The sequence below is a fragment of the Orcinus orca genome, chromosome 9 (assembly GCF_937001465.1).
Source record: "Orcinus orca chromosome 9, mOrcOrc1.1, whole genome shotgun sequence".
In the NCBI taxonomy this organism is placed as follows: domain Eukaryota; kingdom Metazoa; phylum Chordata; class Mammalia; order Artiodactyla; family Delphinidae; genus Orcinus; species Orcinus orca.
Window position 1 is genome coordinate 54,779,831 of NC_064567.1, and position 22,122 is coordinate 54,801,952.

General features: G+C 42.5%; 2 protein-coding genes across 20 annotated transcripts in view; one reads left to right on the forward strand and one right to left on the reverse strand.

Moving 5' to 3' along the window:
- The window catches only part of MTERF1 (mitochondrial transcription termination factor 1), a 547,773-nt gene that overhangs the window by 29,648 nt on the left and 496,003 nt on the right, over window positions 1–22,122 (reverse strand). For 18 of the 19 annotated variants that reach the window (XR_007479182.1, XR_007479181.1, XR_007479178.1 and 15 more), the window contains 2 exons: window positions 20,142–20,236; window positions 12,304–12,410 (listed from right to left, as the gene is read on the reverse strand). The gene's annotated coding sequence lies outside the window, so the exon portion shown is untranslated. Of the gene's footprint in view, window positions 1–12,297; window positions 12,411–20,141; window positions 20,237–22,122 lie in introns of all 19 variants that reach the window. The other variant, XR_007479170.1, reaches the window with a different exon arrangement.
- FZD1 (frizzled class receptor 1) lies at window positions 14,586–18,356 on the forward strand. Its single transcript, XM_004265618.4, has one exon. It carries the CDS (start codon window positions 14,589–14,591, stop codon window positions 16,521–16,523), a length of 1,935 nt encoding a protein of 644 aa, XP_004265666.1. The 5' UTR covers window positions 14,586–14,588; the 3' UTR covers window positions 16,524–18,356.

Genomic DNA, 22,122 nt, shown 5'->3' on the forward strand with positions numbered 1-22,122 from the left:
CTGATGCTATGTTCCTAACTATCCAACCACCCAACACTGTAATTTCTGAGATTGGCTTTAGTCATTTAGTAAGATAATGGCATTTAAGCCAGTCACCATTAGGATATCAGATGATGCTAATAATTACAGTCTGCATTCAGGTGGCGCCTCTCCAGGCAAGCACTAAGAGTTTTACAAACATTATCTCATTTTCATCTTCATGACACCCTTGTGAAGCAAGCATTTTTTATAGCATTACTACAGAGAGAGCAGCTGAGGCGTGAAGGTTAAACACATTGCCCAATCTGAGAGCACATGTGCAATCACGGTTCTCAAACCTGGTTTGATGTCTTAAGAAAGTCTCTGTAATGTGTTCATGTAAAGGTTTCACACCAAATACAGGGGATGTCTCTGAAAATATTTACATTTAGGTCTGTAAACACACAGGCTCTTTAAAATTTGTATTCAGTGTATCTAATTAGCAAACAAACATAGAGGTCTAAGTGGAGTCTGATGTACTAAATACCATCTGCCCCATAACTTATTTAATAAATTGTTAATGTAGCACTTGCATGTGGCCGGCATTGTTCCAAGTGTTTTATAAATATTAACTCCTTGACTCCTCCCAATAACCCCATGAAGGAGGCGCCATTATGTTCCTCATTGTACAGGGAGGAAAACCAAAGAAGTTAAACAACTTGCCTAAGGTCCCACAGCTGGTAAGTGACAGAGCTGAGATTCAAATGCACATGATCTGGTCCCTGAGTTTATGTCTTTAAACCATAACGCTGTGCAGCTATCAAACTTACAATAGTTATTTGTCTGAAAATGTACTATTTCTTTCTCATGCCACTCAAAGGCTTTTTTCCTATGTCAGTGGTTATCCACTTAACCCTATTCCAGACAGAATCTTCCCATGTAGCCAATCAGCCTGACCCCAACCCCACTGCGCTTATAATCTAGGTGGATGACTCACTGGTACTTTAGCAGAGTGACTGGAAAAGAAGGTTTCAGAAGCTCAGCAAATCACAAATCCGTTCCATGCAGAGTCCAACAAGGTATCACCCGAAAGTATTAAAAAATCCTTTCTTGGGCTTCCCTGGTGGCGCAGTGGTTGAGAGTCCGCCTGCCGATGCAGGAGACACGGGTTCGTGCCCCGGTCCGGGAAGATCCCACATGCCGCGGAGCGGCTGGGCCCGTGAGCCATGGCCGCTGAGCCTGTTTGTCCGGAGTCTGTGCTCCACAACGGGAGAGGCTACAACACTGAGAGGCCCGCGTACAGCAAAAAAAAAAAAAAAAAAAAAAAAAAAAAAAAAAAAATCCTTTCTTCATTTGTGCTTTGGGGAAGGAAGAGTAAAATTCTCCTACTAGTTTGTCTCAGGATTCGGATGAGTTTCTACAGTAAGCAAAGGTATTTTTCACAAGTGACTTATGCAATATACCTTATATTTGGAGAGTGCCTTCAAAGTGTCCTATATATTCATTATCTCATTTGATCCTTACACAACAGCCAGTGAGATAATCGGAGAAGCTATTTTCATAACCACCATTTTACAGATGATAAAACTGAGGCTCAGCGTCATTAAATAAACTTGTCCAAAGTCACCCAGCTAATGAGCTACAGAAGCAGAATACATCCAGTGTCATGTGTTACTAAACCCTATAAATTATCTCATCTCATATTTAGCTTAACACTTCTGGTGATACCATTGCTAAAATCACACACTTAAATATAAGAGTGATTCCTCCTCAGGGGTGCAGACAGGACACTTGAGAACATTTAATGATTTCCACGTTCAGCTCCCTTCTCCTTTTTCGAGAGAACATGAAATAGACTTTCCAGGGTCATCAAAAAGAGAAGAGCTTCCATGTGGCCACTTCTACCAAACATGGGACTCATACCCGCTGATTTGCCCAGACGCTGCCCACTTCCTGAGTGAGGGGAATCTCTAGGTCTCAGAAGAGCCATCTCCCTTGTTGCAGGAACGTGTCCCTTCTCCCCTGGTTGTGGACACTGTGCTGAGGATTAGTTCCACTAAAGAAGGAATGAAAAGGCAATTCATTCGGATGAGTTACGTATGGGAAAGGCATTGGGCCCTGGAGGTCAAATCTGCCAGCTTTTACTTTCTCTATTAAATGTTTACTTTTCTCTTCCAACTGCTAGAACAATTGCAGTGAATCACTACCTGTGATTTAAGATTTTTCATACTTAGTCTGTCTACTTATTATTTATTTATTATTGGTATTCTTCCAAACAGGTCATTATTGCAATCATTGGCTTCCCTCCTCCTCTGCATATGATCTTTACCTCTGCTTGACTGGGATCCCATCCTCTGATGTTAGCTTCTTCAGTTTTTCTCCCTGCCACCTCAGGATTTCCTGGATTTTCTTCCCCAGTCAGTCCCGCTTCCATGGGAAGAGGTAACCTCCTCCCTCCCAAGGCTAAATCAACCCCTTCTTCTGCTAGAAACCCCTCCCTTACCACCTTTTGAGAATTTCACTCCATCAATTACAAACATCTCTCCCTGACATTCCCATCCTACTGTGTACCTCAGCCTTTCTCTCTTTCCTGGAATACTTCCCTTTAACCACCAAGAGGTTTAAGTCTTTTCAGTTCCTCTAAGGCTGTTCCATTCTTCATGGCACACTCTCTTTGCTGGCTTCTATGACATTAGAGTCATAGAAAAAAATCCACTACCTCCCCAAAAAATGGAAAAGCAATCCACATGGAACCTCTTCAGTGGCTATTGCTGTGTAACAAACCACCCCAAAGCTGAATGGCTTAAGACACAAAAATTTATGATATATTAATTCTGTGGGTTGAGCTGGGCAGTTCTCCAGCTCACAGGGTATAACTTAGATCAACCAGGAGCTGCACTCAGTTGGGAGCATGGCTGGTGCTGGAATCTCAACCTCTGGGACCTGTCTGTGTTCTCTCGCACCATTCAGTAGTCCTGGAGCTTCCTGACAGCATGGCAGCTGGCTTCCAAGAGCACAAAGCAGAAACTGCCTGCCTTTTGAAGGCTTAGGCCTGAAGCTAGCACAGTAGCGCTTCCCCTTCATTACACTACTGGTCAAAGCAACTCTCCAGGCCAACCCAGGTTCAGGAGAGGGGAAATAGACTCCATCTCTTAATGAGAGGAACAGCAAGGAATTTGTGGCTCACTTTAATCCACCACAGACTTCCACATTTGCTCAGCTCAAATCACCACTGTTATCACAATAGCTATTTGGAATTATTCCCTAAAGTGTTAATAAATCTTGGTCAGATCATCTTATGTAACTCCTAGGGTTATTATTTCTCCAAAAAAACAAAACAGCTCAATTTCTGGCCTTGGGTTAATAGGAAAGTAATTTTATAGACTCTTAAAATTCAAGAGCTGCTTTAAGAACTATTTAAAATTCAGCTAGAATTTATATAGGTCTGTTTTATAGATACAAAGATCAGGTAGCATATCTATAAAATCTAGAGAAAGTAGGTGAAGTGAATTTTAATCTTTTTTTTTTTTCCGAAAAAAAAAGCCAATATATTTCTGTTGATGACTAAAAAAATGCACAATGTGAGAGTTGCGAGTTAAGTTTTATCTGGGGCAAAATGAGGACTATATCCCGGGAGACAGCATTTCAGATAGCTCTGAGAAACTGCTCCACAGAGGTAGGGGGAAGGTCAGAATATATGTGATTTTGGTGAAGGGGGAGTACATGCAATCAAGCACATATTTTTGCAGAAGGTTTCTGCTAGTCACGAGGAGCAGACGTCACCATGAAGGAATTTAGTGCTTTTCTAGATATGAGGAGATGCAAGAATTGCACTCATAAAATCAGCTCCTAAAAATATCTAACTATCTGAAGACCTGTTCTGCCAGTTTTTCCAGAGCACAGAGTGCCTCATTCCTGCTCTCCACCCTGAATTCCCTTCAGGGGGTGTTGAAGGTCAGCAGCTGCAGAATCACGTGACTTAACCTTGAAGAGGTAGATGGCAACTGCCCATGGCAAGTGCCAATTTGTAGCTGACACTGTAAAGAAGATGAGTATTTTTCTGAAAGGCAAGGATAGTCATAAATCAGAGGTGTCAACTAGGTCTATTACTAAACAGTAGCAAAGAGACTGCTCTCGATGCCCTGTCCAGGTACTCAGCAGTGCCCTTACTGGCCACCCGGTGTCCCACTGGCTTCCTGGGAGGGCTGATCAAAGGTATGTGAGGCTGAAGATAAGACCTCCAGTCCACCAGTTCAGATATGCTGTTGGCTATAATCCAGCCTTCTCATGGGTCCTCAGATGTGTCTTACTCCTTCTTACCTCTGAGTTACAGATACCATTCCTGTTTATCATTATGCCCCACTCTCTCTCCTTCCCACACTTTTCCTTTTGCCTTAGCTAAATCCTCTTCACCCTTTCGGTGATGGGATTATATTTGTCATCCACAATGAAATTTTCTTTGAACCCACCCCCTTCCCAAAATTAGGTCAGATGCTCTTGAGGCCGTTCCAACTTCTGTTGTATAAATAATTTTGCAGAGGCTGCCTTACCTCTTCTCTGGGGTCTTAACCCATTATTCAGGGGTGCCCCTCAACAGTGTCTGTACACTAAGACCAGCTTCCCTGGCTCTGATCCATTAGTCCAGGAGCAGACACTAACCTTAAGATGGACCAAAGACATTCCCTTTTGAACTGAAAGACTCGAAGCTTTGATGATTAAGTTACATTAATGAAGCACATCAGAAGGAAGACCCATAAACTCTTGCCAAAGAGGTAGAGCTAATTTGACTCTTGCACTAGTTTATCTCCTCCTTGTATTCCGTTAGACACTTCTATGACTTTCCCATGGATTCTGTTCTTTCCTGAAACTATCCAGAATTGTCTATAACTCCCAACCAAAGACTTAAAATAATTTATACCAACTGGAATGAACTCAGGTATGCATGTATAATGAATGGTGTATTTGTTTTGTGTCCTTTTCAGTGCTAGAATGAAGGCTCTGTGAAGACAGGAGGATGCCTGCCTTGCTTGGTGCTGTATTTTGAACACCAAGTGAAGTAGTTGGCACATGGTAAGTGGTCCATAAATAATTACTGAATGAATGAATAAATGGAAATATAAGACTGATGCAGCTCTTTGGGAAGTGCCTGGGAAAGAATGAGACTTTACTATGGTTGGGCAGGAGGGTTAAGGGACCATGGTGGGTTTGGATTCCGTGTTGGTGAGAAATGCTTTGAGTGGAGACTCTTGGTTGAATTGCTCAGGTTTTGGAAAACATCCTATATTACCTGATGGTAGAAAGAGTCAAGTACAAAGACCCTGTTTACCTTTGGATGCCAAGATTAGATGAAGGCTCTTTCTTACCATAGTCAAAAAAAATCTCTTTAAACTTGGGCAGTGCAGGAGAGGAGGACGGTAGCTCTATGAAGCAGTGGACCCTGCAGGGCTGTGTGTCCCATCAGAGACTGACTGGTAAGAGGGCAGCTCTGCAGCAGGAACAATGCCAGAAGTCTCTGGTGGTCAGGGTGTGGACAGAGCAGCCATGACAGCCATTTGCAGCAGGGAGAGTGGCTGGGGGTGGATGGAAATGAAAGGCTAGAGGAGATCCCATTTCCAGTCTACACCAATTCCCTGGAAACAGGGCAGGCAGGGTTGAAATTTCAGTATCCACATTGGTTCTAAAGCCACAGAACTCTGGGGTTGCTCACTACACCCCAAGCTCTTAGCATTTCCAGGCTGGTGTCACAAGGGTTACACTATCTGACCTGCATGCTGAGGTATTCTAGTAAGAAGCAGGGTTCCTGCAGGACACAGATTTTTAATTCATTACAGAGGTGGGTCTCTCTGCAATTTTACATTTTTTGGAGGACATGAACCTGCCAGATTACTTGGTCTGATGTGTAAAAACTGAGGTCAAAAACGGGAGCTTTGTATCTCTGTGCTTTAGCTATCAACTTTCTAATTGCCCTGAAAGCTGAAATAACTTTGTGTCAGAATATGTCTTGATAACAGCCAAATTCTGGATACAAAACTATCTCTGAACTTTGTAATGATATCCAACTACGAGTAAAAGACGAAAGCCTGATTTCCCAGCAGTCACAATACAGTAACCTTCAAACTCCATGACTCATCTCATTCTTCCTGGGGAAGTTTCCAGCTCTACCAGTTTAAGCTTGTCCAATCCTGCCAGGAAAATACTCTGCCAATGTACAGGTGTCTATGTAGAGGTGAGACATTTTGTTCAATTGCTATTGGTCCAAGACCACCACATCTTAGTAACAATTGTCTTAGTAACAATTGTATGCAAAACATTTCTTAATATTTGGTGAGGGCCCATAGCTTTAATTTTTTTGTTTAACAGTTCTTAAAGGGCTTTGCTCTAATTAGCTAAGAAGGAATGATATAGCCCAGTGGTGAAGCTCCTATAGTCTATAGCCAGACAATCTCAGTTCAACCTCCATTCTCCTGTTCAGTAGGGTGTGGCCAGTTCCTTATCCTCCCTAAGCCTCATTTTTCTCCTCTGTGAAATGGAGATAATAATAGGACATCCCTCAAAGAATGAATATGAGAATTAACTAGCACAGAGCAAGCACTCAGCAAATGTTATTATTACAGCTATCTTTAACCCTCATAACATAAAATTATTTTATAAATTCAGATTTCTTAGTGTGGCAGTTTTAAAAATTGTTATAAATTCTTTGACACTGCTCCCACTGAAGTGGTGTCTAGGTCTCCTCCACTTGAATCTGATCAGGCTTGTGACTGCTTTGGCTCTAGAATACGTTGGAAGTGACCCTATGTGGCTTCCAAAGCTAGGTCATGAAAGAACATGCAGCTTCCGTGTTGTTGGCTGGAACAACAGTTCCAGGACAGTCTGACTACAGTCTGTACAGTCTGACTACCCCAAGACTTCCATGCTGGAGAGGCCACGTCAGCACTCTGGCTGACGGTCCCATCAGAGTCCAGCGTCCCTGCCTAGGGGCCAAGCGCTTTGAAAGCAGATCCTCCAGCTTCGACTGTTCCAGCCCTCAACTGCCTGAGTCGCCTCTAGCTGCTGGAGTCCTCCCAGCTGAGTTCCCAGACCTCATGGCATGCAGACAAGTCATTCTCTCTGTCCCTGTCCAAATTTCTGACTCCATGAACATAATAATTCTGACTCGTGAACATGTAAAATGGCTATTATTTTATGCCACTAAATTTGAGGTGGTTTGTTATATAGCAATAAGTACACGGAACATTCATAAAATAATGGATCTGGGGGGAAACAATGGAGTAAAAGGGAAAATTAACCATATCAAAATCATCAGATCCAACCTTGATCTGTGTGCATAATTTTCAAATATCTATCAGTTTTTAATGATGGCAAAGTTTACTTTCTTCTTTCTAAGCTAAGTCTGTGTTAATCTGAAGGGCCTGCAGCAAACAGAATGACATACAAACTCCACACACTGCAGAGCCCCAAGGGGAAGCTCATGAGCCCATGTAAACATGGACTTCTCTTACTTCTGTTCTTGAGAGAACTGAGGGAAAATGAAAGCTGAAAAGAAAAGCCCTTGGTTTAAATGGACCCCGATTGCATTCCAACCTATCAGATCAATAATGCAGAGATTCCTAAAATCAATGTGCTAAGGCAGTTTTACCAAATGCATCTGCCTATTGATTAATACTCTGACTTTTAAATATAAACATGCATACTTCTTTGTTGTGATCAGAATTACAGTATGCAAAAGCCAGCAAGATACCCAATCTAATGGGTATTCATTAGATTATCATCCTAATTTTATAAATGAGGAAACTGAGTCTCGGGAAAGCAAGAAAACTCACCATGATAAAAGAAATGACAGTGCCTTTTGCTGAGCACAAAGAATACCCCAGTGTCCGGGCTTTTCTTCTGATGCAAAATAGATGTAAGAATGGCGAGTATATCCCCTAAAGGTCTACCCATGGATCAGATCAGATCACAGGAAAGCTACATTTTGAATCTATTTTTCTGCCGCCTTACAGACACCTTCCCCCATCTAAAATGTACCATTATTTCTCGGGTTTTATCATGGGTGGCCATCTGACAGTGACCTGTGGTGTTCGATATCCTTTATACTAAAACATCCAAATAACTGTCTTAGAGGTAGATTCTTGGCAGAGTTTTGGATTTTCTAATGAACTTAATTAGGTTACAGAAGCTATGGGATCTATCTTGTTTCCCTGGGTGTGCTGCCATGGTAATGCATGTAGTAGCTGCATTTGAATTCTAGTTCCCGCCATGGCCAGCTGGGTGAGCAAGGCAACATCTTAGCCTCCATTTCTGCATCCGAACTGCGGGTCATCATCTAACTACCTGCATCAGCGTTGTTGTGAAGATTAAGTCAGGTACATGATGTGACGATAACGTGCATGGAAGAAAATGATCTTTTTTTCTTTTTCCACTTTTTTTCAAGTATTAGGATCTCTTTCGCCTTAGATGTCTAGTAGAGTACAAATAGCCCAGTGCTTTTCTTTACTCTGTCCAAAGAAATGTCAGATCTCAATGAAAATGTCTGGTTGCCTGTTCCATTTGTTCTTAATCATAATTCCAAAGATGTTATTTTAAGAAGAATTTTTACTGATACTTTAGACACCATGGATTGACTTACACGTTGTATCTTCAGCCAGAGGATTTCAGGTTAAAGCAAGAAGCAAGTAAACAAACCAAAAAAACCACAATTTGATCAGACTATGATGTTAAAAGATGTATAATATTATCTCTCCCCCACACACACAAAATGTCAAGTCATCCAGAAGGGAGAGCAGACATGCTCACTTCCAGAGGCACAAGTTTTACTTGAACTCTTAAAAACCTCTTTCGGCACCAAAATGACTCCAAACTATGCTCCCCACATCTTAGCCAATCAGAGAGGCCTCTTTAAGAAACATAACATTTTAATTTACAAGGGATCATCTATATTTCTTTCCCAGGGCCTCAGAGAAGGACTGCATTTTAGATCGAATACAAATGTGTACATGTTTTGCAAAAGTTTTCCCAGATAGTATACACTATTTCCAATTGCATAATGACAACAGAACTCATTAAAGCAGAGTCATGAGATAGCTCTTTGTATTTTAAACTAAGATTTAAGTAATATATTTAGCAAAATCTTCTTTTACACTTTAATCTTTGAACTATAAGAAGATTTGGGGGTAATAACTACCCTACCTTATTGATGATAATTCAGTGATGGTGATCTCCCTTTCATACTTCTATTTTTTTAAAATGTTTTCTGTGAGATTTGTGTATAAGTAATCCATGATTAGAACCTAGACCTACTGAATATATCCATCTATATTCAACCTTTGAGTCTTAACCATGTTTAAAATGTAAATTCTAACAAATTACGGCTGACTCACAAAAGCTAAGTTAGTTTAGGATCTTAATATTAATCGGCTATAAGTGCCCTGTAAGATAAAAGTCAGGATAGTCAAACTGATAGTCCCCTTTGATAAGCTGTTTTAGGGAAAGCAATATATGTTCTCAAAAGATGGACCTTTCAAAGAGTGCCTATGAATTGAGGTTCTGTGTATAAATGAATCCAAGAACAATCTCACCAATGTCAAGAACAGATTTGTGTAAGAGTGAAGAAAAAAATTAAGAAAGAAAAGACATTTAGTTTTAGAGTTTTTGCAAAAGAATACGGATGTTTTGTAAGTTAAGAATTAGCTTCTGCCATAATTCCTGGGTTAGAAATTCAAGAAGAAAGAAGTAGAAATCTATGCTGAAAGCTTAGATAAAGTGTCTCTACAAAGACAATATAACAGACCTCAGGTGATGCCTCCGAGGAAGGTGGGAATAGCATAGCCCAGCCTTTCTTAATCACTACCAGCTCCTGAACCAATCAATATCTCTTCACTAGGAATTCAAAGATAAGCATCAGACACTCAAAGCATAGTAAACCAAGTTCTCACTTTCCATTCCTAACATACAAAAGTGATACAGAGGTGTGAGTCCAACCTTATAAAGTTGAGTTTTAAACTATCTTAGATCTGCCAGGTTGCACCTGGAACAGTCACCTAACTCCAGGAGAGTCTATGTGCACCCAATTGTACGTAATTGGAACTGGTAATTATCCATATTCAACCTGACATAAGCAGTCTGGAGAAACTTCAGAAGATTTGGGCAAGGGCTGATAAAACAAGATCTTCGATATAAGAAAACTTGACTGATGCTTGAAGAATCAGTATCAAGGAGGAATTGGGTTATGCTTATAGCTTTTACCTAATTGAAATATTTTTATTACCAAGCTCATAATAGTTCATACTTACTTAGTAATTTTTATCTGTGGATCTCAACCCCTTCTACCATATATGAGAAAATAATATATTTTAGATTAATGTCAAAATATGCTGCTCATATTTTCCTTCTTACATTTTGTTACCACTGCTATTATCACCTCCCCAAAAGACCTTCCATAACACTAATTTTTATTGGTTACCACCCTGAACTGTTCCTGATTTTAATACCTTCCTCTGTATCACGTAGGTTTGATAAATGAAATAACGTATTGGTATAAAAAATAGATAAGACAACCTAGGTTTTTTTTTTTTTTTTAACTTTGGAAAATAACTCTCAGGAAACAATTTTTTGACAAGGTCATTTTTTACACAATCCATTGAGAGAAAACTTCTACAGAAAACTGATTTTTTTAAAAAATAAAAAGAACGATAGCTACTCAAAAGAATATAGAAAGGACTAAAATAAGCATTTAACAAAATTCATGCCAAACAAGGCCATTTAACCTGTATCTCTTCCTTTAACATTTTTGGATCAGTATTCTTAATTATAAACTGGAGAAAATTAACTAGTCCTTAGATGATATTTTGGGTTCCTTCTGGTTCCATGATCTGGCAAAAATGACTTTCTTTTTCTTTTTAGCTCTGACTGCACTTCTGAGCCTCCTCCCTAGTAAACTTCACTGTCCAGTGGAAGATAAAACAAGCTCACGTATTTCAAGAGAACAACTTTTGAAGCAGGACAGACCTACTCTGGGGAACAGAACTGCATTCTGCTAAACTCCCTGTGCCCTACCCCCTTGGGGGAGAAGAGGAAGCATCTGAAGTGATGGTGATGGTGGATGCTTAATACACTGGATGTTTCTTGGTAATTAATACACTAGAATAAATTGACTTTTCACCGAGCCCAGTCACCAAGAATGACCTTGAGAGAATGGAACACAAGACAGAGTAGTCTTTACACAAGAGGAGTGGCAGAAGAAACATGGCTTGGTAAAGTTTCTAAGCATGGGACGTTATCAGCAGAAGAAAGAGCATCAGGGTGAGAGGCTAGAGAAAGGTGTCCCTGGGAGACTTGTGGGCCAGGATGCTGAAGGATAAAATGAATAGTTATGAATGGTGAGTGCTCTAAGGACCTCAGAGAGCACCTGTGCTTCCCAACCTCCTTTTCAATACCAAAATCTTTCATGAATTATTGTCAACACACACACACACACACACACACACACACACACACACACACACACTCATTCACATATGATACCTGTTGTACATTCATTATGATATCTGTTGCATTTTCTTTAAAAAAATAGGAATCCAGAAATGCTTTAAAACAAATATGAATTTTATGAATTTACTACATCCATGAATATTTGAAAAATGATAATATATGTATCTGAAACAAATAGATGTCATTTCATTTCAACAGGTAAAGATATGACTGCACAATCTTTAGAGACACCAACATGCACGGTGATGAAATTTACAGTGACCTTTTAGTATGTAGGACAAGTGACACTCACCTAAAGTAGTACATGTAGACTAATGTTTAAGCTTCCCAATGACATTGTGCCCCAGCTTCCCTTTTTCCCAGTCATCCTGAAGCCACCTGCTGAACCACTGCAAAGCTCTGAAAAACTCTGGGGCTCTTAAGAGAGTATCTGCGAATATTGATAAACTGAACTTTTTTTAGTGGGTACATTATCCAGCTGGAATTGTCTTTTAAAATCCATCCTATGAATTATGTGAGAATGAAGAATTTTACTTCCAGTTGACTTTCCTGTTTCATGATTTAAATGATTTATGAATGAGGGCTCTATGTTCAGTCATTGTGGCCTTAGGCAGTTCGGTGGTCTGATTCATTCTCAGGAATTAGATGATCAATTCAATTTTGTAGATCTGATGACCAGATTGATTAGACAGTAAATGATCAGGCCCAATATAAAACACCATTTGGTATCCACTAATATGACAATTTCAAGATAGAATTAACTCAAAATGATTAATATAGTGCTCAGTGTAGAAAAGGATACAACAGTTATTCTCTAGAGCAATGGTCCTTAAACTTTGAGTGCATCACACTCACCTGGATGTCTGACTCAGTAGGTATGGATGGGGCTGGAGAATCTGCATTTCTAACAAGTTCCCAGGTGCTGCTGCTGGTTCAGAGATCACAGTTTGAGGAGCATTGCTCTTTAAAAAAAGACCAAGAAAGCTGCATTTTAGTTGAGTTTAACATACCAAACAGATATAAATTATAACAATATTGTTCAGCCACCCCCTGCTTATGTGGGAAAAAGTGACCCTCAACAGCGCCCTGTTGTCTATATAATTTAACCCAGACTTTTTAGCATGGATTAAAATTTTTCTCCTGCCTTCCTCATATCTCAGCCACACCCACCCCCCTTCCCCTGCAGCAATTTAAGCACTTCAGAGCTCCTGTCTTTTGCACCTTCCACCCACTTCTCCACCAGAACCCTCCCTACCCATTTCCACTGGCTGGCTCCTTTCCAGTGCTCCTTTAGCTTTGGGATAGGCATCAAGAGAACTGATCTACATCTCTGTGCCCCATTGCACTATGCCTTCCTGTAAGGCCAGCCCATGTCTTGCTTATCTTTGTATTCTACTACCTAACAGTGCTTATAGCATAATATGAGCTTGGTAAGTATTTATTAAACAAATGAATGGATAAACAAAAGATAGAAAATAACTGTAGAAAAGTATCCCAAGAGAGTCTAATCATAGGTCAACCAATCCTAGGTAGAATTAATAATACAGTGGCATTTTATTGATAAAACTGAGTCACGTAGTCAAAGCATCACTTTAAAAAATCTTACACGAAAACAACAAGAATGTAAGTCGGCTGAGATGAATTGTGTTGTTTTGTTTGTTTTGTGAACCGGCATCCGCAGTTCTGCGTCTGAGTGGAAGACCACTCTGCAGCCCGGCCTGTGGCACCCAGCTGGCCCGGGTCTGACCCTCCCAGGATTTCCCACAGGTCCGTGGGCGTCTCCGGGCTTTGGAAGGCTCCCAGGAGCTCCCCCAGGGCCCAGGCTGCCCCCAGGCGCAGTTCCGGCCCCGAACCACCTCTGGGGTCTCAGGCAGCGCGGGCTTCCTCTGCTCCCTCAGAGAGGTCGTCGGGTTCTCAAGTTTTTCTCTCTAAATATTTAACGGGCAGTTTCTCTTTGCTTCTGTTTCTGGATTGATAAAGAGGAGAAAAAGGAGTTCGACCACAGAAAAGATAGTAATAGCGGACTGTATATCTGACTTTACTTTTTAAATTCCATCAAAGTTAGTGTTTGGTTGTTGTTTTTCTTCCTTTGATAGCGATCCCGTGCACTTCTCCTTGGGGGAAATGGCGCGTCCAAAGCCCGCCAAGCCCAGCCTGAGAGCTCTAGGATTTGAGAGTAATATTTAAAACAAAACCTCGACAGATATAAACTCAAAGGAAGCCTTGCGTTCCTTAAGTCAAAGGTATCTGTTCTGATCGAAGCACTTGGTTTGCTGTTTGTAACCAGCGCTAAGAGCAGAATTTTTAAACACAAAAATGGATAAAAGAAAAGCTAAATCGCGCGGTCCGCCGACTCCTATTCATTATCTCCAGCAGCATATGGGACCATTCTCCTACTTGTCCTCGCCCTTTCTTCCGCAGAAGCAAAAGCAACCAAGCCTGTCCCGCTTCATAGCAAACCCACTCTTTGTGCCGAGAGGTGCCTCTGCACCAATACTACTTCCTCCCTCTCCCCCTCCTCCTTCACCCGCCCGCCTCCGACTTTCGCTCTGGGAACACCGCGGCTGGCGCCCTTTGCGCCGGCAAGTCAGTACAGAGATTGGGCGACGGTCCCTGAGCCTCCAGTTCCGCGTCTGTTTCAAGGCTCCTCCCTCCCGGTGAAAGACAGACGGCGGGGCGCCTGGAAACCGGTCCGAGGGCGCGCGAGGGAGAGGAGAGCTAGCGAGTTGAGGGATTGACACAAATGGTCAGGCGGCGGCGGAGGAGGAGGAGGCGGAGGCGCAGGGGGGAGCCGAGGCTGCTGGGCTGCCGAGAGTTGCGCGCTCTACCCGGCCGCCGCCACTAGCGCGGCGCCGCCAGCCGGGAGCCAGCTAGCCGAGGGCCAGGAAGGCGGGACGCGACCCCGGCGCGCCCGAGCCACCCGGGCTCTCCCCGCAGCCCGCGCTTCATGAATCGCAAGTTTCCGCGGCGGCGGCGGCTGCGGGACGCAGAGCGGGAGCCGGTGGAGAGGGCCGAGCACTGCTCGGGCTCGACGGAGGGCACCGGCGGGGAGGAGATCGCCCCGGCCTCAGGGGAAGCAGCCGCCGGCCGCGCCACAGCCAGCCCCAGCCGAGAGGCGCCAAGAAAGGAGCCGAGAAAGTATGGCTGAGGAGGAGGCGCCTAAGAAGTCTCGGGCCGCCGCCGCCAGCGGCGCAAGCTGGGAACTTTGTGCCGGGACGCTCCGCACTGGACCGGTGGCGGAGGGGAGCGGGGACGTGGGCAGCCGCCGCCGTCCCCCCCGAGTTGACTCCGGGCGCTTGGCGCGCGGAGTGCTACTACTGATTTGGCTGCTGGAGGCTCCGCTGCTGCTGGGGGTACGGGCGCAGGCGGCCGGCCAGGGGCCCGGGCCGGGGCAGCAGCCCCCGCCGCCTCAGCAGCAGCAGAGCGGGCAGCAGTACAACGGCGAGCGGGGCATCTCCATACCGGACCACGGCTACTGCCAGCCCATCTCCATCCCGCTGTGCACGGACATCGCGTACAACCAGACCATCATGCCCAACCTGCTGGGCCACACGAACCAGGAGGATGCGGGCCTCGAGGTGCACCAGTTCTACCCGCTAGTGAAGGTGCAGTGCTCCGCGGAGCTCAAGTTCTTCCTGTGCTCCATGTACGCGCCCGTGTGCACCGTGCTGGAGCAGGCTCTGCCGCCTTGCCGCTCCTTGTGCGAGCGCGCGCGCCAGGGCTGCGAGGCGCTCATGAACAAGTTCGGCTTCCAGTGGCCTGACACGCTCAAGTGCGAGAAGTTCCCGGTGCACGGCGCTGGCGAGCTGTGCGTGGGCCAGAACACGTCGGACAAGGGCACCCCGACGCCCTCGCTGCTGCCTGAGTTCTGGACCAGCAACCCACAGCACGGCGGCGGAGGGTACCGGGGGGGCGGCTTCGCGGGGGGCGCCGGCGCGTCGGAACGAGGCAAGTTCTCGTGCCCGCGCGCCCTCAAGGTGCCCTCCTACCTCAACTACCACTTCCTGGGGGAGAAGGACTGCGGCGCGCCCTGCGAGCCGACCAAGGTATACGGGCTTATGTATTTTGGGCCGGAGGAGCTGCGCTTCTCGCGCACCTGGATCGGCATCTGGTCAGTGCTATGCTGCGCCTCCACGCTCTTCACGGTGCTCACGTACCTGGTGGACATGCGGCGCTTCAGCTACCCGGAGCGGCCCATCATCTTCCTGTCGGGCTGCTACACGGCAGTGGCCGTGGCCTACATCGCCGGCTTCCTGCTGGAGGACCGGGTGGTGTGTAACGACAAATTCGCGGAGGACGGGGCGCGCACAGTGGCGCAGGGCACCAAGAAGGAGGGCTGCACCATCCTCTTCATGATGCTCTACTTCTTCAGCATGGCCAGCTCCATCTGGTGGGTGATCCTTTCGCTCACCTGGTTCCTGGCGGCCGGCATGAAGTGGGGCCACGAGGCCATCGAGGCCAACTCGCAGTATTTTCACCTGGCCGCCTGGGCCGTGCCGGCCATTAAGACCATCACCATCCTGGCGCTGGGCCAGGTGGACGGCGATGTGCTGAGCGGGGTGTGCTTCGTGGGGCTCAACAACGTGGACGCACTGCGCGGCTTCGTGCTGGCGCCACTCTTCGTGTACCTGTTCATCGGCACGTCCTTCCTACTGGCCGGCTTCGTGTCCCTCTTCCGCATTCGCACTATCATGAAACACGACGGCACCAAGACCGAGAAGCTGGAGAAGCTCATGGTGCGCATCGGCGTCTTCAGCGTGCTCTACACGGTGCCAGCCACTATCGTCATTGCCTGCTACTTCTACGAGCAGGCCTTCCGGGACCAGTGGGAGCGCAGCTGGGTGGCCCAGAGCTGCAAGAGCTATGCTATCCCCTGCCCCCACCTCCAGGCGGGCGGCGCCCCGCCGCACCCGCCCATGAGCCCTGACTTCACAGTCTTCATGATCAAGTATCTTATGACGCTGATCGTGGGCATCACGTCAGGCTTCTGGATCTGGTCCGGCAAGACCCTCAACTCCTGGAGGAAGTTCTACACTAGGCTCACCAATAGCAAACAGGGGGAGACCACCGTCTGAGACTGGGGACTCAGCCCATTCCCAGCCCTCAGCCTGGTCCCAGCCACCCCAAAATGCTGGCCCTATGGAATCCTTGCCAAGTCTGGCTACTCGAGGCTTTCTCAGTAGCCATTCACTTTCGCGGGCTCCTTTTAACAACAAGGCTCCTGCAAAAGCTCTGTCCCTGGGGGCAAAGGGACTCGAGGGCCCAACTGCCAGAGCAGGATGGACAGACCTCTCTTGCTCTGGTACCGGGACTGTACGCTTTTATGATTGTAAATAGCCTGTGTAAGATTTTTGTAAGTATATTTGTATTTAAATGACGACCGTTCACGGGTTTTTCTTTTACTTTCCTTTTTTGTTTTTGGTTTAAATTGTAATTATTTAGGGCGGTTTAACCATTTGAGACTTTTTCTTCTTGCCCTTTGCAGAGTACCGCAGAGAGAAAACCAGAGCTCACTGCTCGTTGCTTCTGTTGGTGCTGGCGCGCCCCTCCCTGACGCGGGGTGGGGAGTGCTTGGGTTTGCACCGCCCGGATCACTTTCCTGCTCCTCTGTCTGCTCCCTCCCTCCCCATGCTTGCTGGGGTCTGGGCTCTTAAGGTACAGAACTCCACAAAGCTTGCAAGTCCGAGAGTGGAACCCCGCCCATCCCAAGTCAGCCCTTGTCCGGGGCCAGATTGCAAAGGCCTGTCCCTTAGACTATCCGAAGCTGAAATTTTCACTGTCCAGAACCTTACCCCTAGCTTCGAGGAGGCCCACGGATGTGGGCACTGGCAGCTGCAGCCTCCCTCGCTCTGGCCTCAAACGCCCAGACACTCCCTTCTTCCACCTAAGTTGGTTAGAGCGTGAGTGGGATAACCAATGCCAAACTTTTCTTAAGTCTAATTTTTGGTGGATGAGCTCATTTCATTCTCCAGCGTCTAAAACCTGGTATGGGTTCGCCCAGCGTCATGGAAAGATGTGGTAACTGAGATTTGGGAAGAGGCATGAATCTTTGTGTGGGTTGGGAGAGACTGAAGATGGGAGTTATAAAATGTTAATTCTAATTGCATACGGATGCCTGGCAACGTGCCTCTAGGATTGAGACAGCCTGCATAAAGATTTACCGTTCTGTAAAATGGAAATGTTAGGTCACCTGGAAAGCTTTGTTAAGGAGCTGATCTTTGCTTTCCTTAACAGGACAGCAAAACGGTAAACTGAATATGAAAACTTGAAGGAGATTTCAGTGTAATGGACGTCCTCAAAATGAAGTGCTACTTTCTTATTTTCAATCAAATAATAATTAGACATATATCAGAAACTTTAAAATGTAAAACTTGTACACTTTCAACATATTACTACGATTATTATTCAACAACACATTCTGAGGGAGAAACAATCCACATCACTAATAATAACCTGGTAAGATTCCAGGAGGTAAAGGAGGTGGAATAATTGATGGGATTAGCTCCTGAAATAAACAAAATATGGGCATGCATGCTAAAGGGAGAATGTGTGCAGGTCTACTGCACTAAATCCTGTGTGCTCCTTTTTGGATTTACAGAAATGTGTCAAATGTAAATCTTTCAAAGCCATTTAAAAATATTCACTTTAGTTCTCTGTGAAAAAGACGAGAAAAGCAATCCTCCTGATGTATTGTTTTAAACTTTAAGAGTTTATCAAAATGCCGGTACTTAGGACCTAAATCTATCTATGTCTGTCATACCCTAAAATGACAATGGTCTTTGAATTTGGTATGCATTTATTCTGTTCATTATCACAAAATCATCTATATTTATAGAGGAATAGAAGTTTATATATATAATACCATATTTTTAATTTCGCAAATAAAAAAATCAAAGTTTTGTACAAAATTATATGGTCTTTGTGCCTGAAAATAATAGAGCTGGAACTGTATGCACTATGAACTACCTTTACATTTTATAGTGTCTATAGCCAATCCCACAGTATATAAATTCAGGAATTTCAACGAAAAAGTCTATCTTTAAACCTTCAGATCAGTCCTTCCAAAGAATTAACCGACTTGCATTGTAGTGATTGATGTTGTGAAGTCCCTAGGAAAGATCTGTTTCCATGACAGTAACAATATAAAACAGAAGTTTGCAAATTATTTCTTTACTCAAAGAAGATTATTAAAAAGAGAACTCTAATTTTATTACAGCTTTTTTTCTTTTAAAGGGTAAATTTACGTAACTTTCTATAATATGGAGGTTTATTTTTAAATCATCAACCATCATCTTTGTCACGATTTTTATGAAGTATTATCTTATACTTTCCATAATCTTGGATATTCCAAAACCATAAATAGGCAATCAATAAATGGTTAACTGCCTGTGTGTTTATAAGCATTTTAAGCAGCAGTTGGGTGTATAAGGCTGTTTTGTTGTTTGCTTCTGAAGATCCATTTTTATATTGTTCAAGGAACCTTCCCTAGAGGAATTATCTGGTTGGTCTACTCTTAGTTAGAATTAATGTAAGTGTATAATATGTAGACTGTATATATACATATGTCTATATCTCTCTATAAAATATACACATAAGTATACACATACTAATTTTTATAAAATTACAAAGTTTACTTATATATTTTACAATATGGAAATAAGGTTATGAGAAAAGGAGAATGCCAGATGGAAAACCTCAAAAACCTTTGGAAGACAAGTCTCTTATTCCTTTATACACTAAAAATATCTATATTAAATTTTCCCATGAAAACATTTTGTGATAAAATGACAAGGGGCTAAAATGAAGATCTTTAATACAATAGAGTTACTTTCATGGTTATAAGGCAGTTGTCTTATAAGTCATCATCATTATTTATTTTCAGGCAAATGAAAAACTTAAATCTAATTGAAAATAGAGCATTCAGTTTTAATTAGCAAGGTGCAACTTTATGTTCTTTTTTTCTTTGTTACATTAATCTAATATAGTAGATATTGGAGAAGGTTTTATTGTGTAGGCACACAAAAAATAGCAATTCTTAGGCTAAATTAAAACAGGTCTTCTCACTAGATTATTCAACAGATAGTTTCTGGAAAAAAATTTTTAAGATTATTAGTCTCTATTCTAAGAATAAATACAAAGCATTCTTACTGTGGGTGTCCTTAAAATGATGTAACTATAAAATTTGATGCAGACAGGTTTTAAAATGCTGGATTTAAGTAATTTGAAAAGACATTTTTAAGCCACCAGCAGGCTTTGTTTTTACAAAACAACTTGTTTTAAATTGTGTAGCATATAGAAAGCCAGTGTATTCTTTTGTTTCTTTCAACAGTGATGGCAAAATAAGACTTGCCTGAAGAACCATAAAGCTACTGGGAATATGGTCCCATTAATATGCTGTTTCCATGACAAACCCTATTTTCAGATTATTTGGTTTGCCTATTTTATTTTTTTAAACCAGCTATCAATTGGAGTCAATTTTCCCCCTTACTGTGTGTGTGCTTGGTTCAGCTTTTGTAGTAAATATATACATAGTATGAAAGCTTTCTGATGCTCTTTAAAAAAAAAAAAAAAGCCATTTTTTACTTAAACTGTCTGCGGGGGCAGAAAGTCATATTTTTAATCTAAAAGCCAGTTAGTGTCAAACATATGCAAAACAGCTGGACCGGATTTTTCAGTTAGTCTGAGGCACTCACTTGTTAGCCTGAGTTAACTGTCTTGGTTCTTTTGTCTCCACGGAGCACTGAAGCCTTCCGCTGTAGTTGCATCATTCCCAAACTCCAGCGTTGAACTAGGAAAGGAGAACACAGTGAAGAGTTGATGGCCAATTAAAAAAAAAAATTGCCTAAACCACAAACCATTTCAGGACTTGGGTGGCTTCAGATCACTTTCCCTGGTATCATGTTTCGATCTTGGTACATATTTATTTTTTTTAAAGATGCCATATTTTCAGTGTGTGTGTTTGTGTTCAACTTCAGCTACTCTTGCTTTTATTGCTTTAGAATCCATCTTTTGGCTATAAACCAGATTTTACGCAATGTACATGCAATTAATTGAAACCAGTGTCATGACACTGGACGTCTCTGATACATTTCTGATTATAATGTTCTTTGTAACTGGGGCCTGAGAGATAATCAAAATGTGACCATTACATACATCTTGAGATGGACACTAGTAATATTGTCATTAAATACTTCACAGAAAAAAAAAATACTTCATGGAATATACTAACATCAAAGTCTTGCAGGATTAACCTGTAGGTGCCAAACTAAGATGTGGACTACATATAAGAGTTCTCCAGTTACATTACTAAAAAGGAATTGTGCTACCACCTTAAGTTCAAGACTTTTAAGACCCTTACATTTGAAATGGGGTCTTACAAGGGAAGTGCCAAACAAGGTAAAATTAATTTTGGTGATTCCTAAGATTTATATCTATATTTTTGAACTGTTGGCAGATACCAATAGCCCCTAGAATTTGAGAAACATTACTTGAGCTTCATGACTCAGAATTCCCTAAAACTTTTGGGGCTTAAATATTTCTATTCACTTCGGTCATACCTTTGACAATGGATGTGTTAAACCATAACTATAGTGACAAAATAGCTTATTTGTAACCTGGTGATATAAAGACAGACTCTACACTAATATTCTTAAGTTTTATCATGATCTGTAGTGACAAGTGTCTCTACTCCATTACAGAATCAACTTCCTGTTTAAATATAATAACACTTACGTTGGGGATTTTTGTTTATAAGTTGATTTGGGACCCTAACAACGGCTCAAGTAAAAGGATTTATCACAAATCTTTCTCATGTAATGGACAGGATTAAGTATAATCTATAAGTACATCCTACAATGAACATATAATAAATGTTCTGAAGGTTATCACTTTTATAAGTCAAGCAGATTCTTAAAATTGTTTGAAAAAGTAAAATAACATTTTCCAATAGCAACTTCTCTAAATAAATCCTTTTATTTTAAGATAGTGATATTCTAAAGAGGTATATTTACCTCTTTAAATATTTTTGAGTGATAAAATTAAAATAATGCTGCATTTTCTAAAGGAATCATTAATACACTAGTTGAATGGCATATTTGTATAATTAATAATTCTAAAAGCGAAGTATTAGAATAACATTGATTTGCACATTTTATACACGCATGCTATTTTTTTAATGAAATTGACTTGCTGGAAGACAATAACTTTTAGGTTTTAAAATTTGTAGTATGCATATTTCATACAGAGACAATCTCAAGAAATTTTATTCACAATATAGACTTTCAAAACATGTTCTCAGGACTAGAGTGATTAACATGAAAATGAAACACTATTGCTGCTTTGAGATAGTTCTCTGTGGCCTGGATTTCTTTTCTTTCCTTTTTAAAATCCGAGTATCCTCTAATTTGTGGATATCTCCATGTTTCAGATCTCAAGACCTGTTTGAATTAAATTTGCAGGGGAATAACTGTAGGATCCCCCCATAGACAAAGTGTGGCCTTTATTTCCTTTCAAGTTGGCAGCGTGTCCTTGCTTAAAGGAAGCACTCAGAAAAAGATTGTTCTTTTGCCCTTGGAAATGCTCGTCTTCACAAACGCAGGAGCAAATACCTGGAAGTCATACAGGCTAGTTAAATGTATATTCCAAATGCCAAGTGCTACTTGATTGTTACAAAAC

Excerpts from the sequence above, each read along its gene's own strand:
- FZD1 (XM_004265618.4), top strand. The coding sequence starts at position 14,589 with ATGGCTGAGGAGGAGGCGCCTAAGAAGTCTCGGGCCGCCGCCGCCAGC.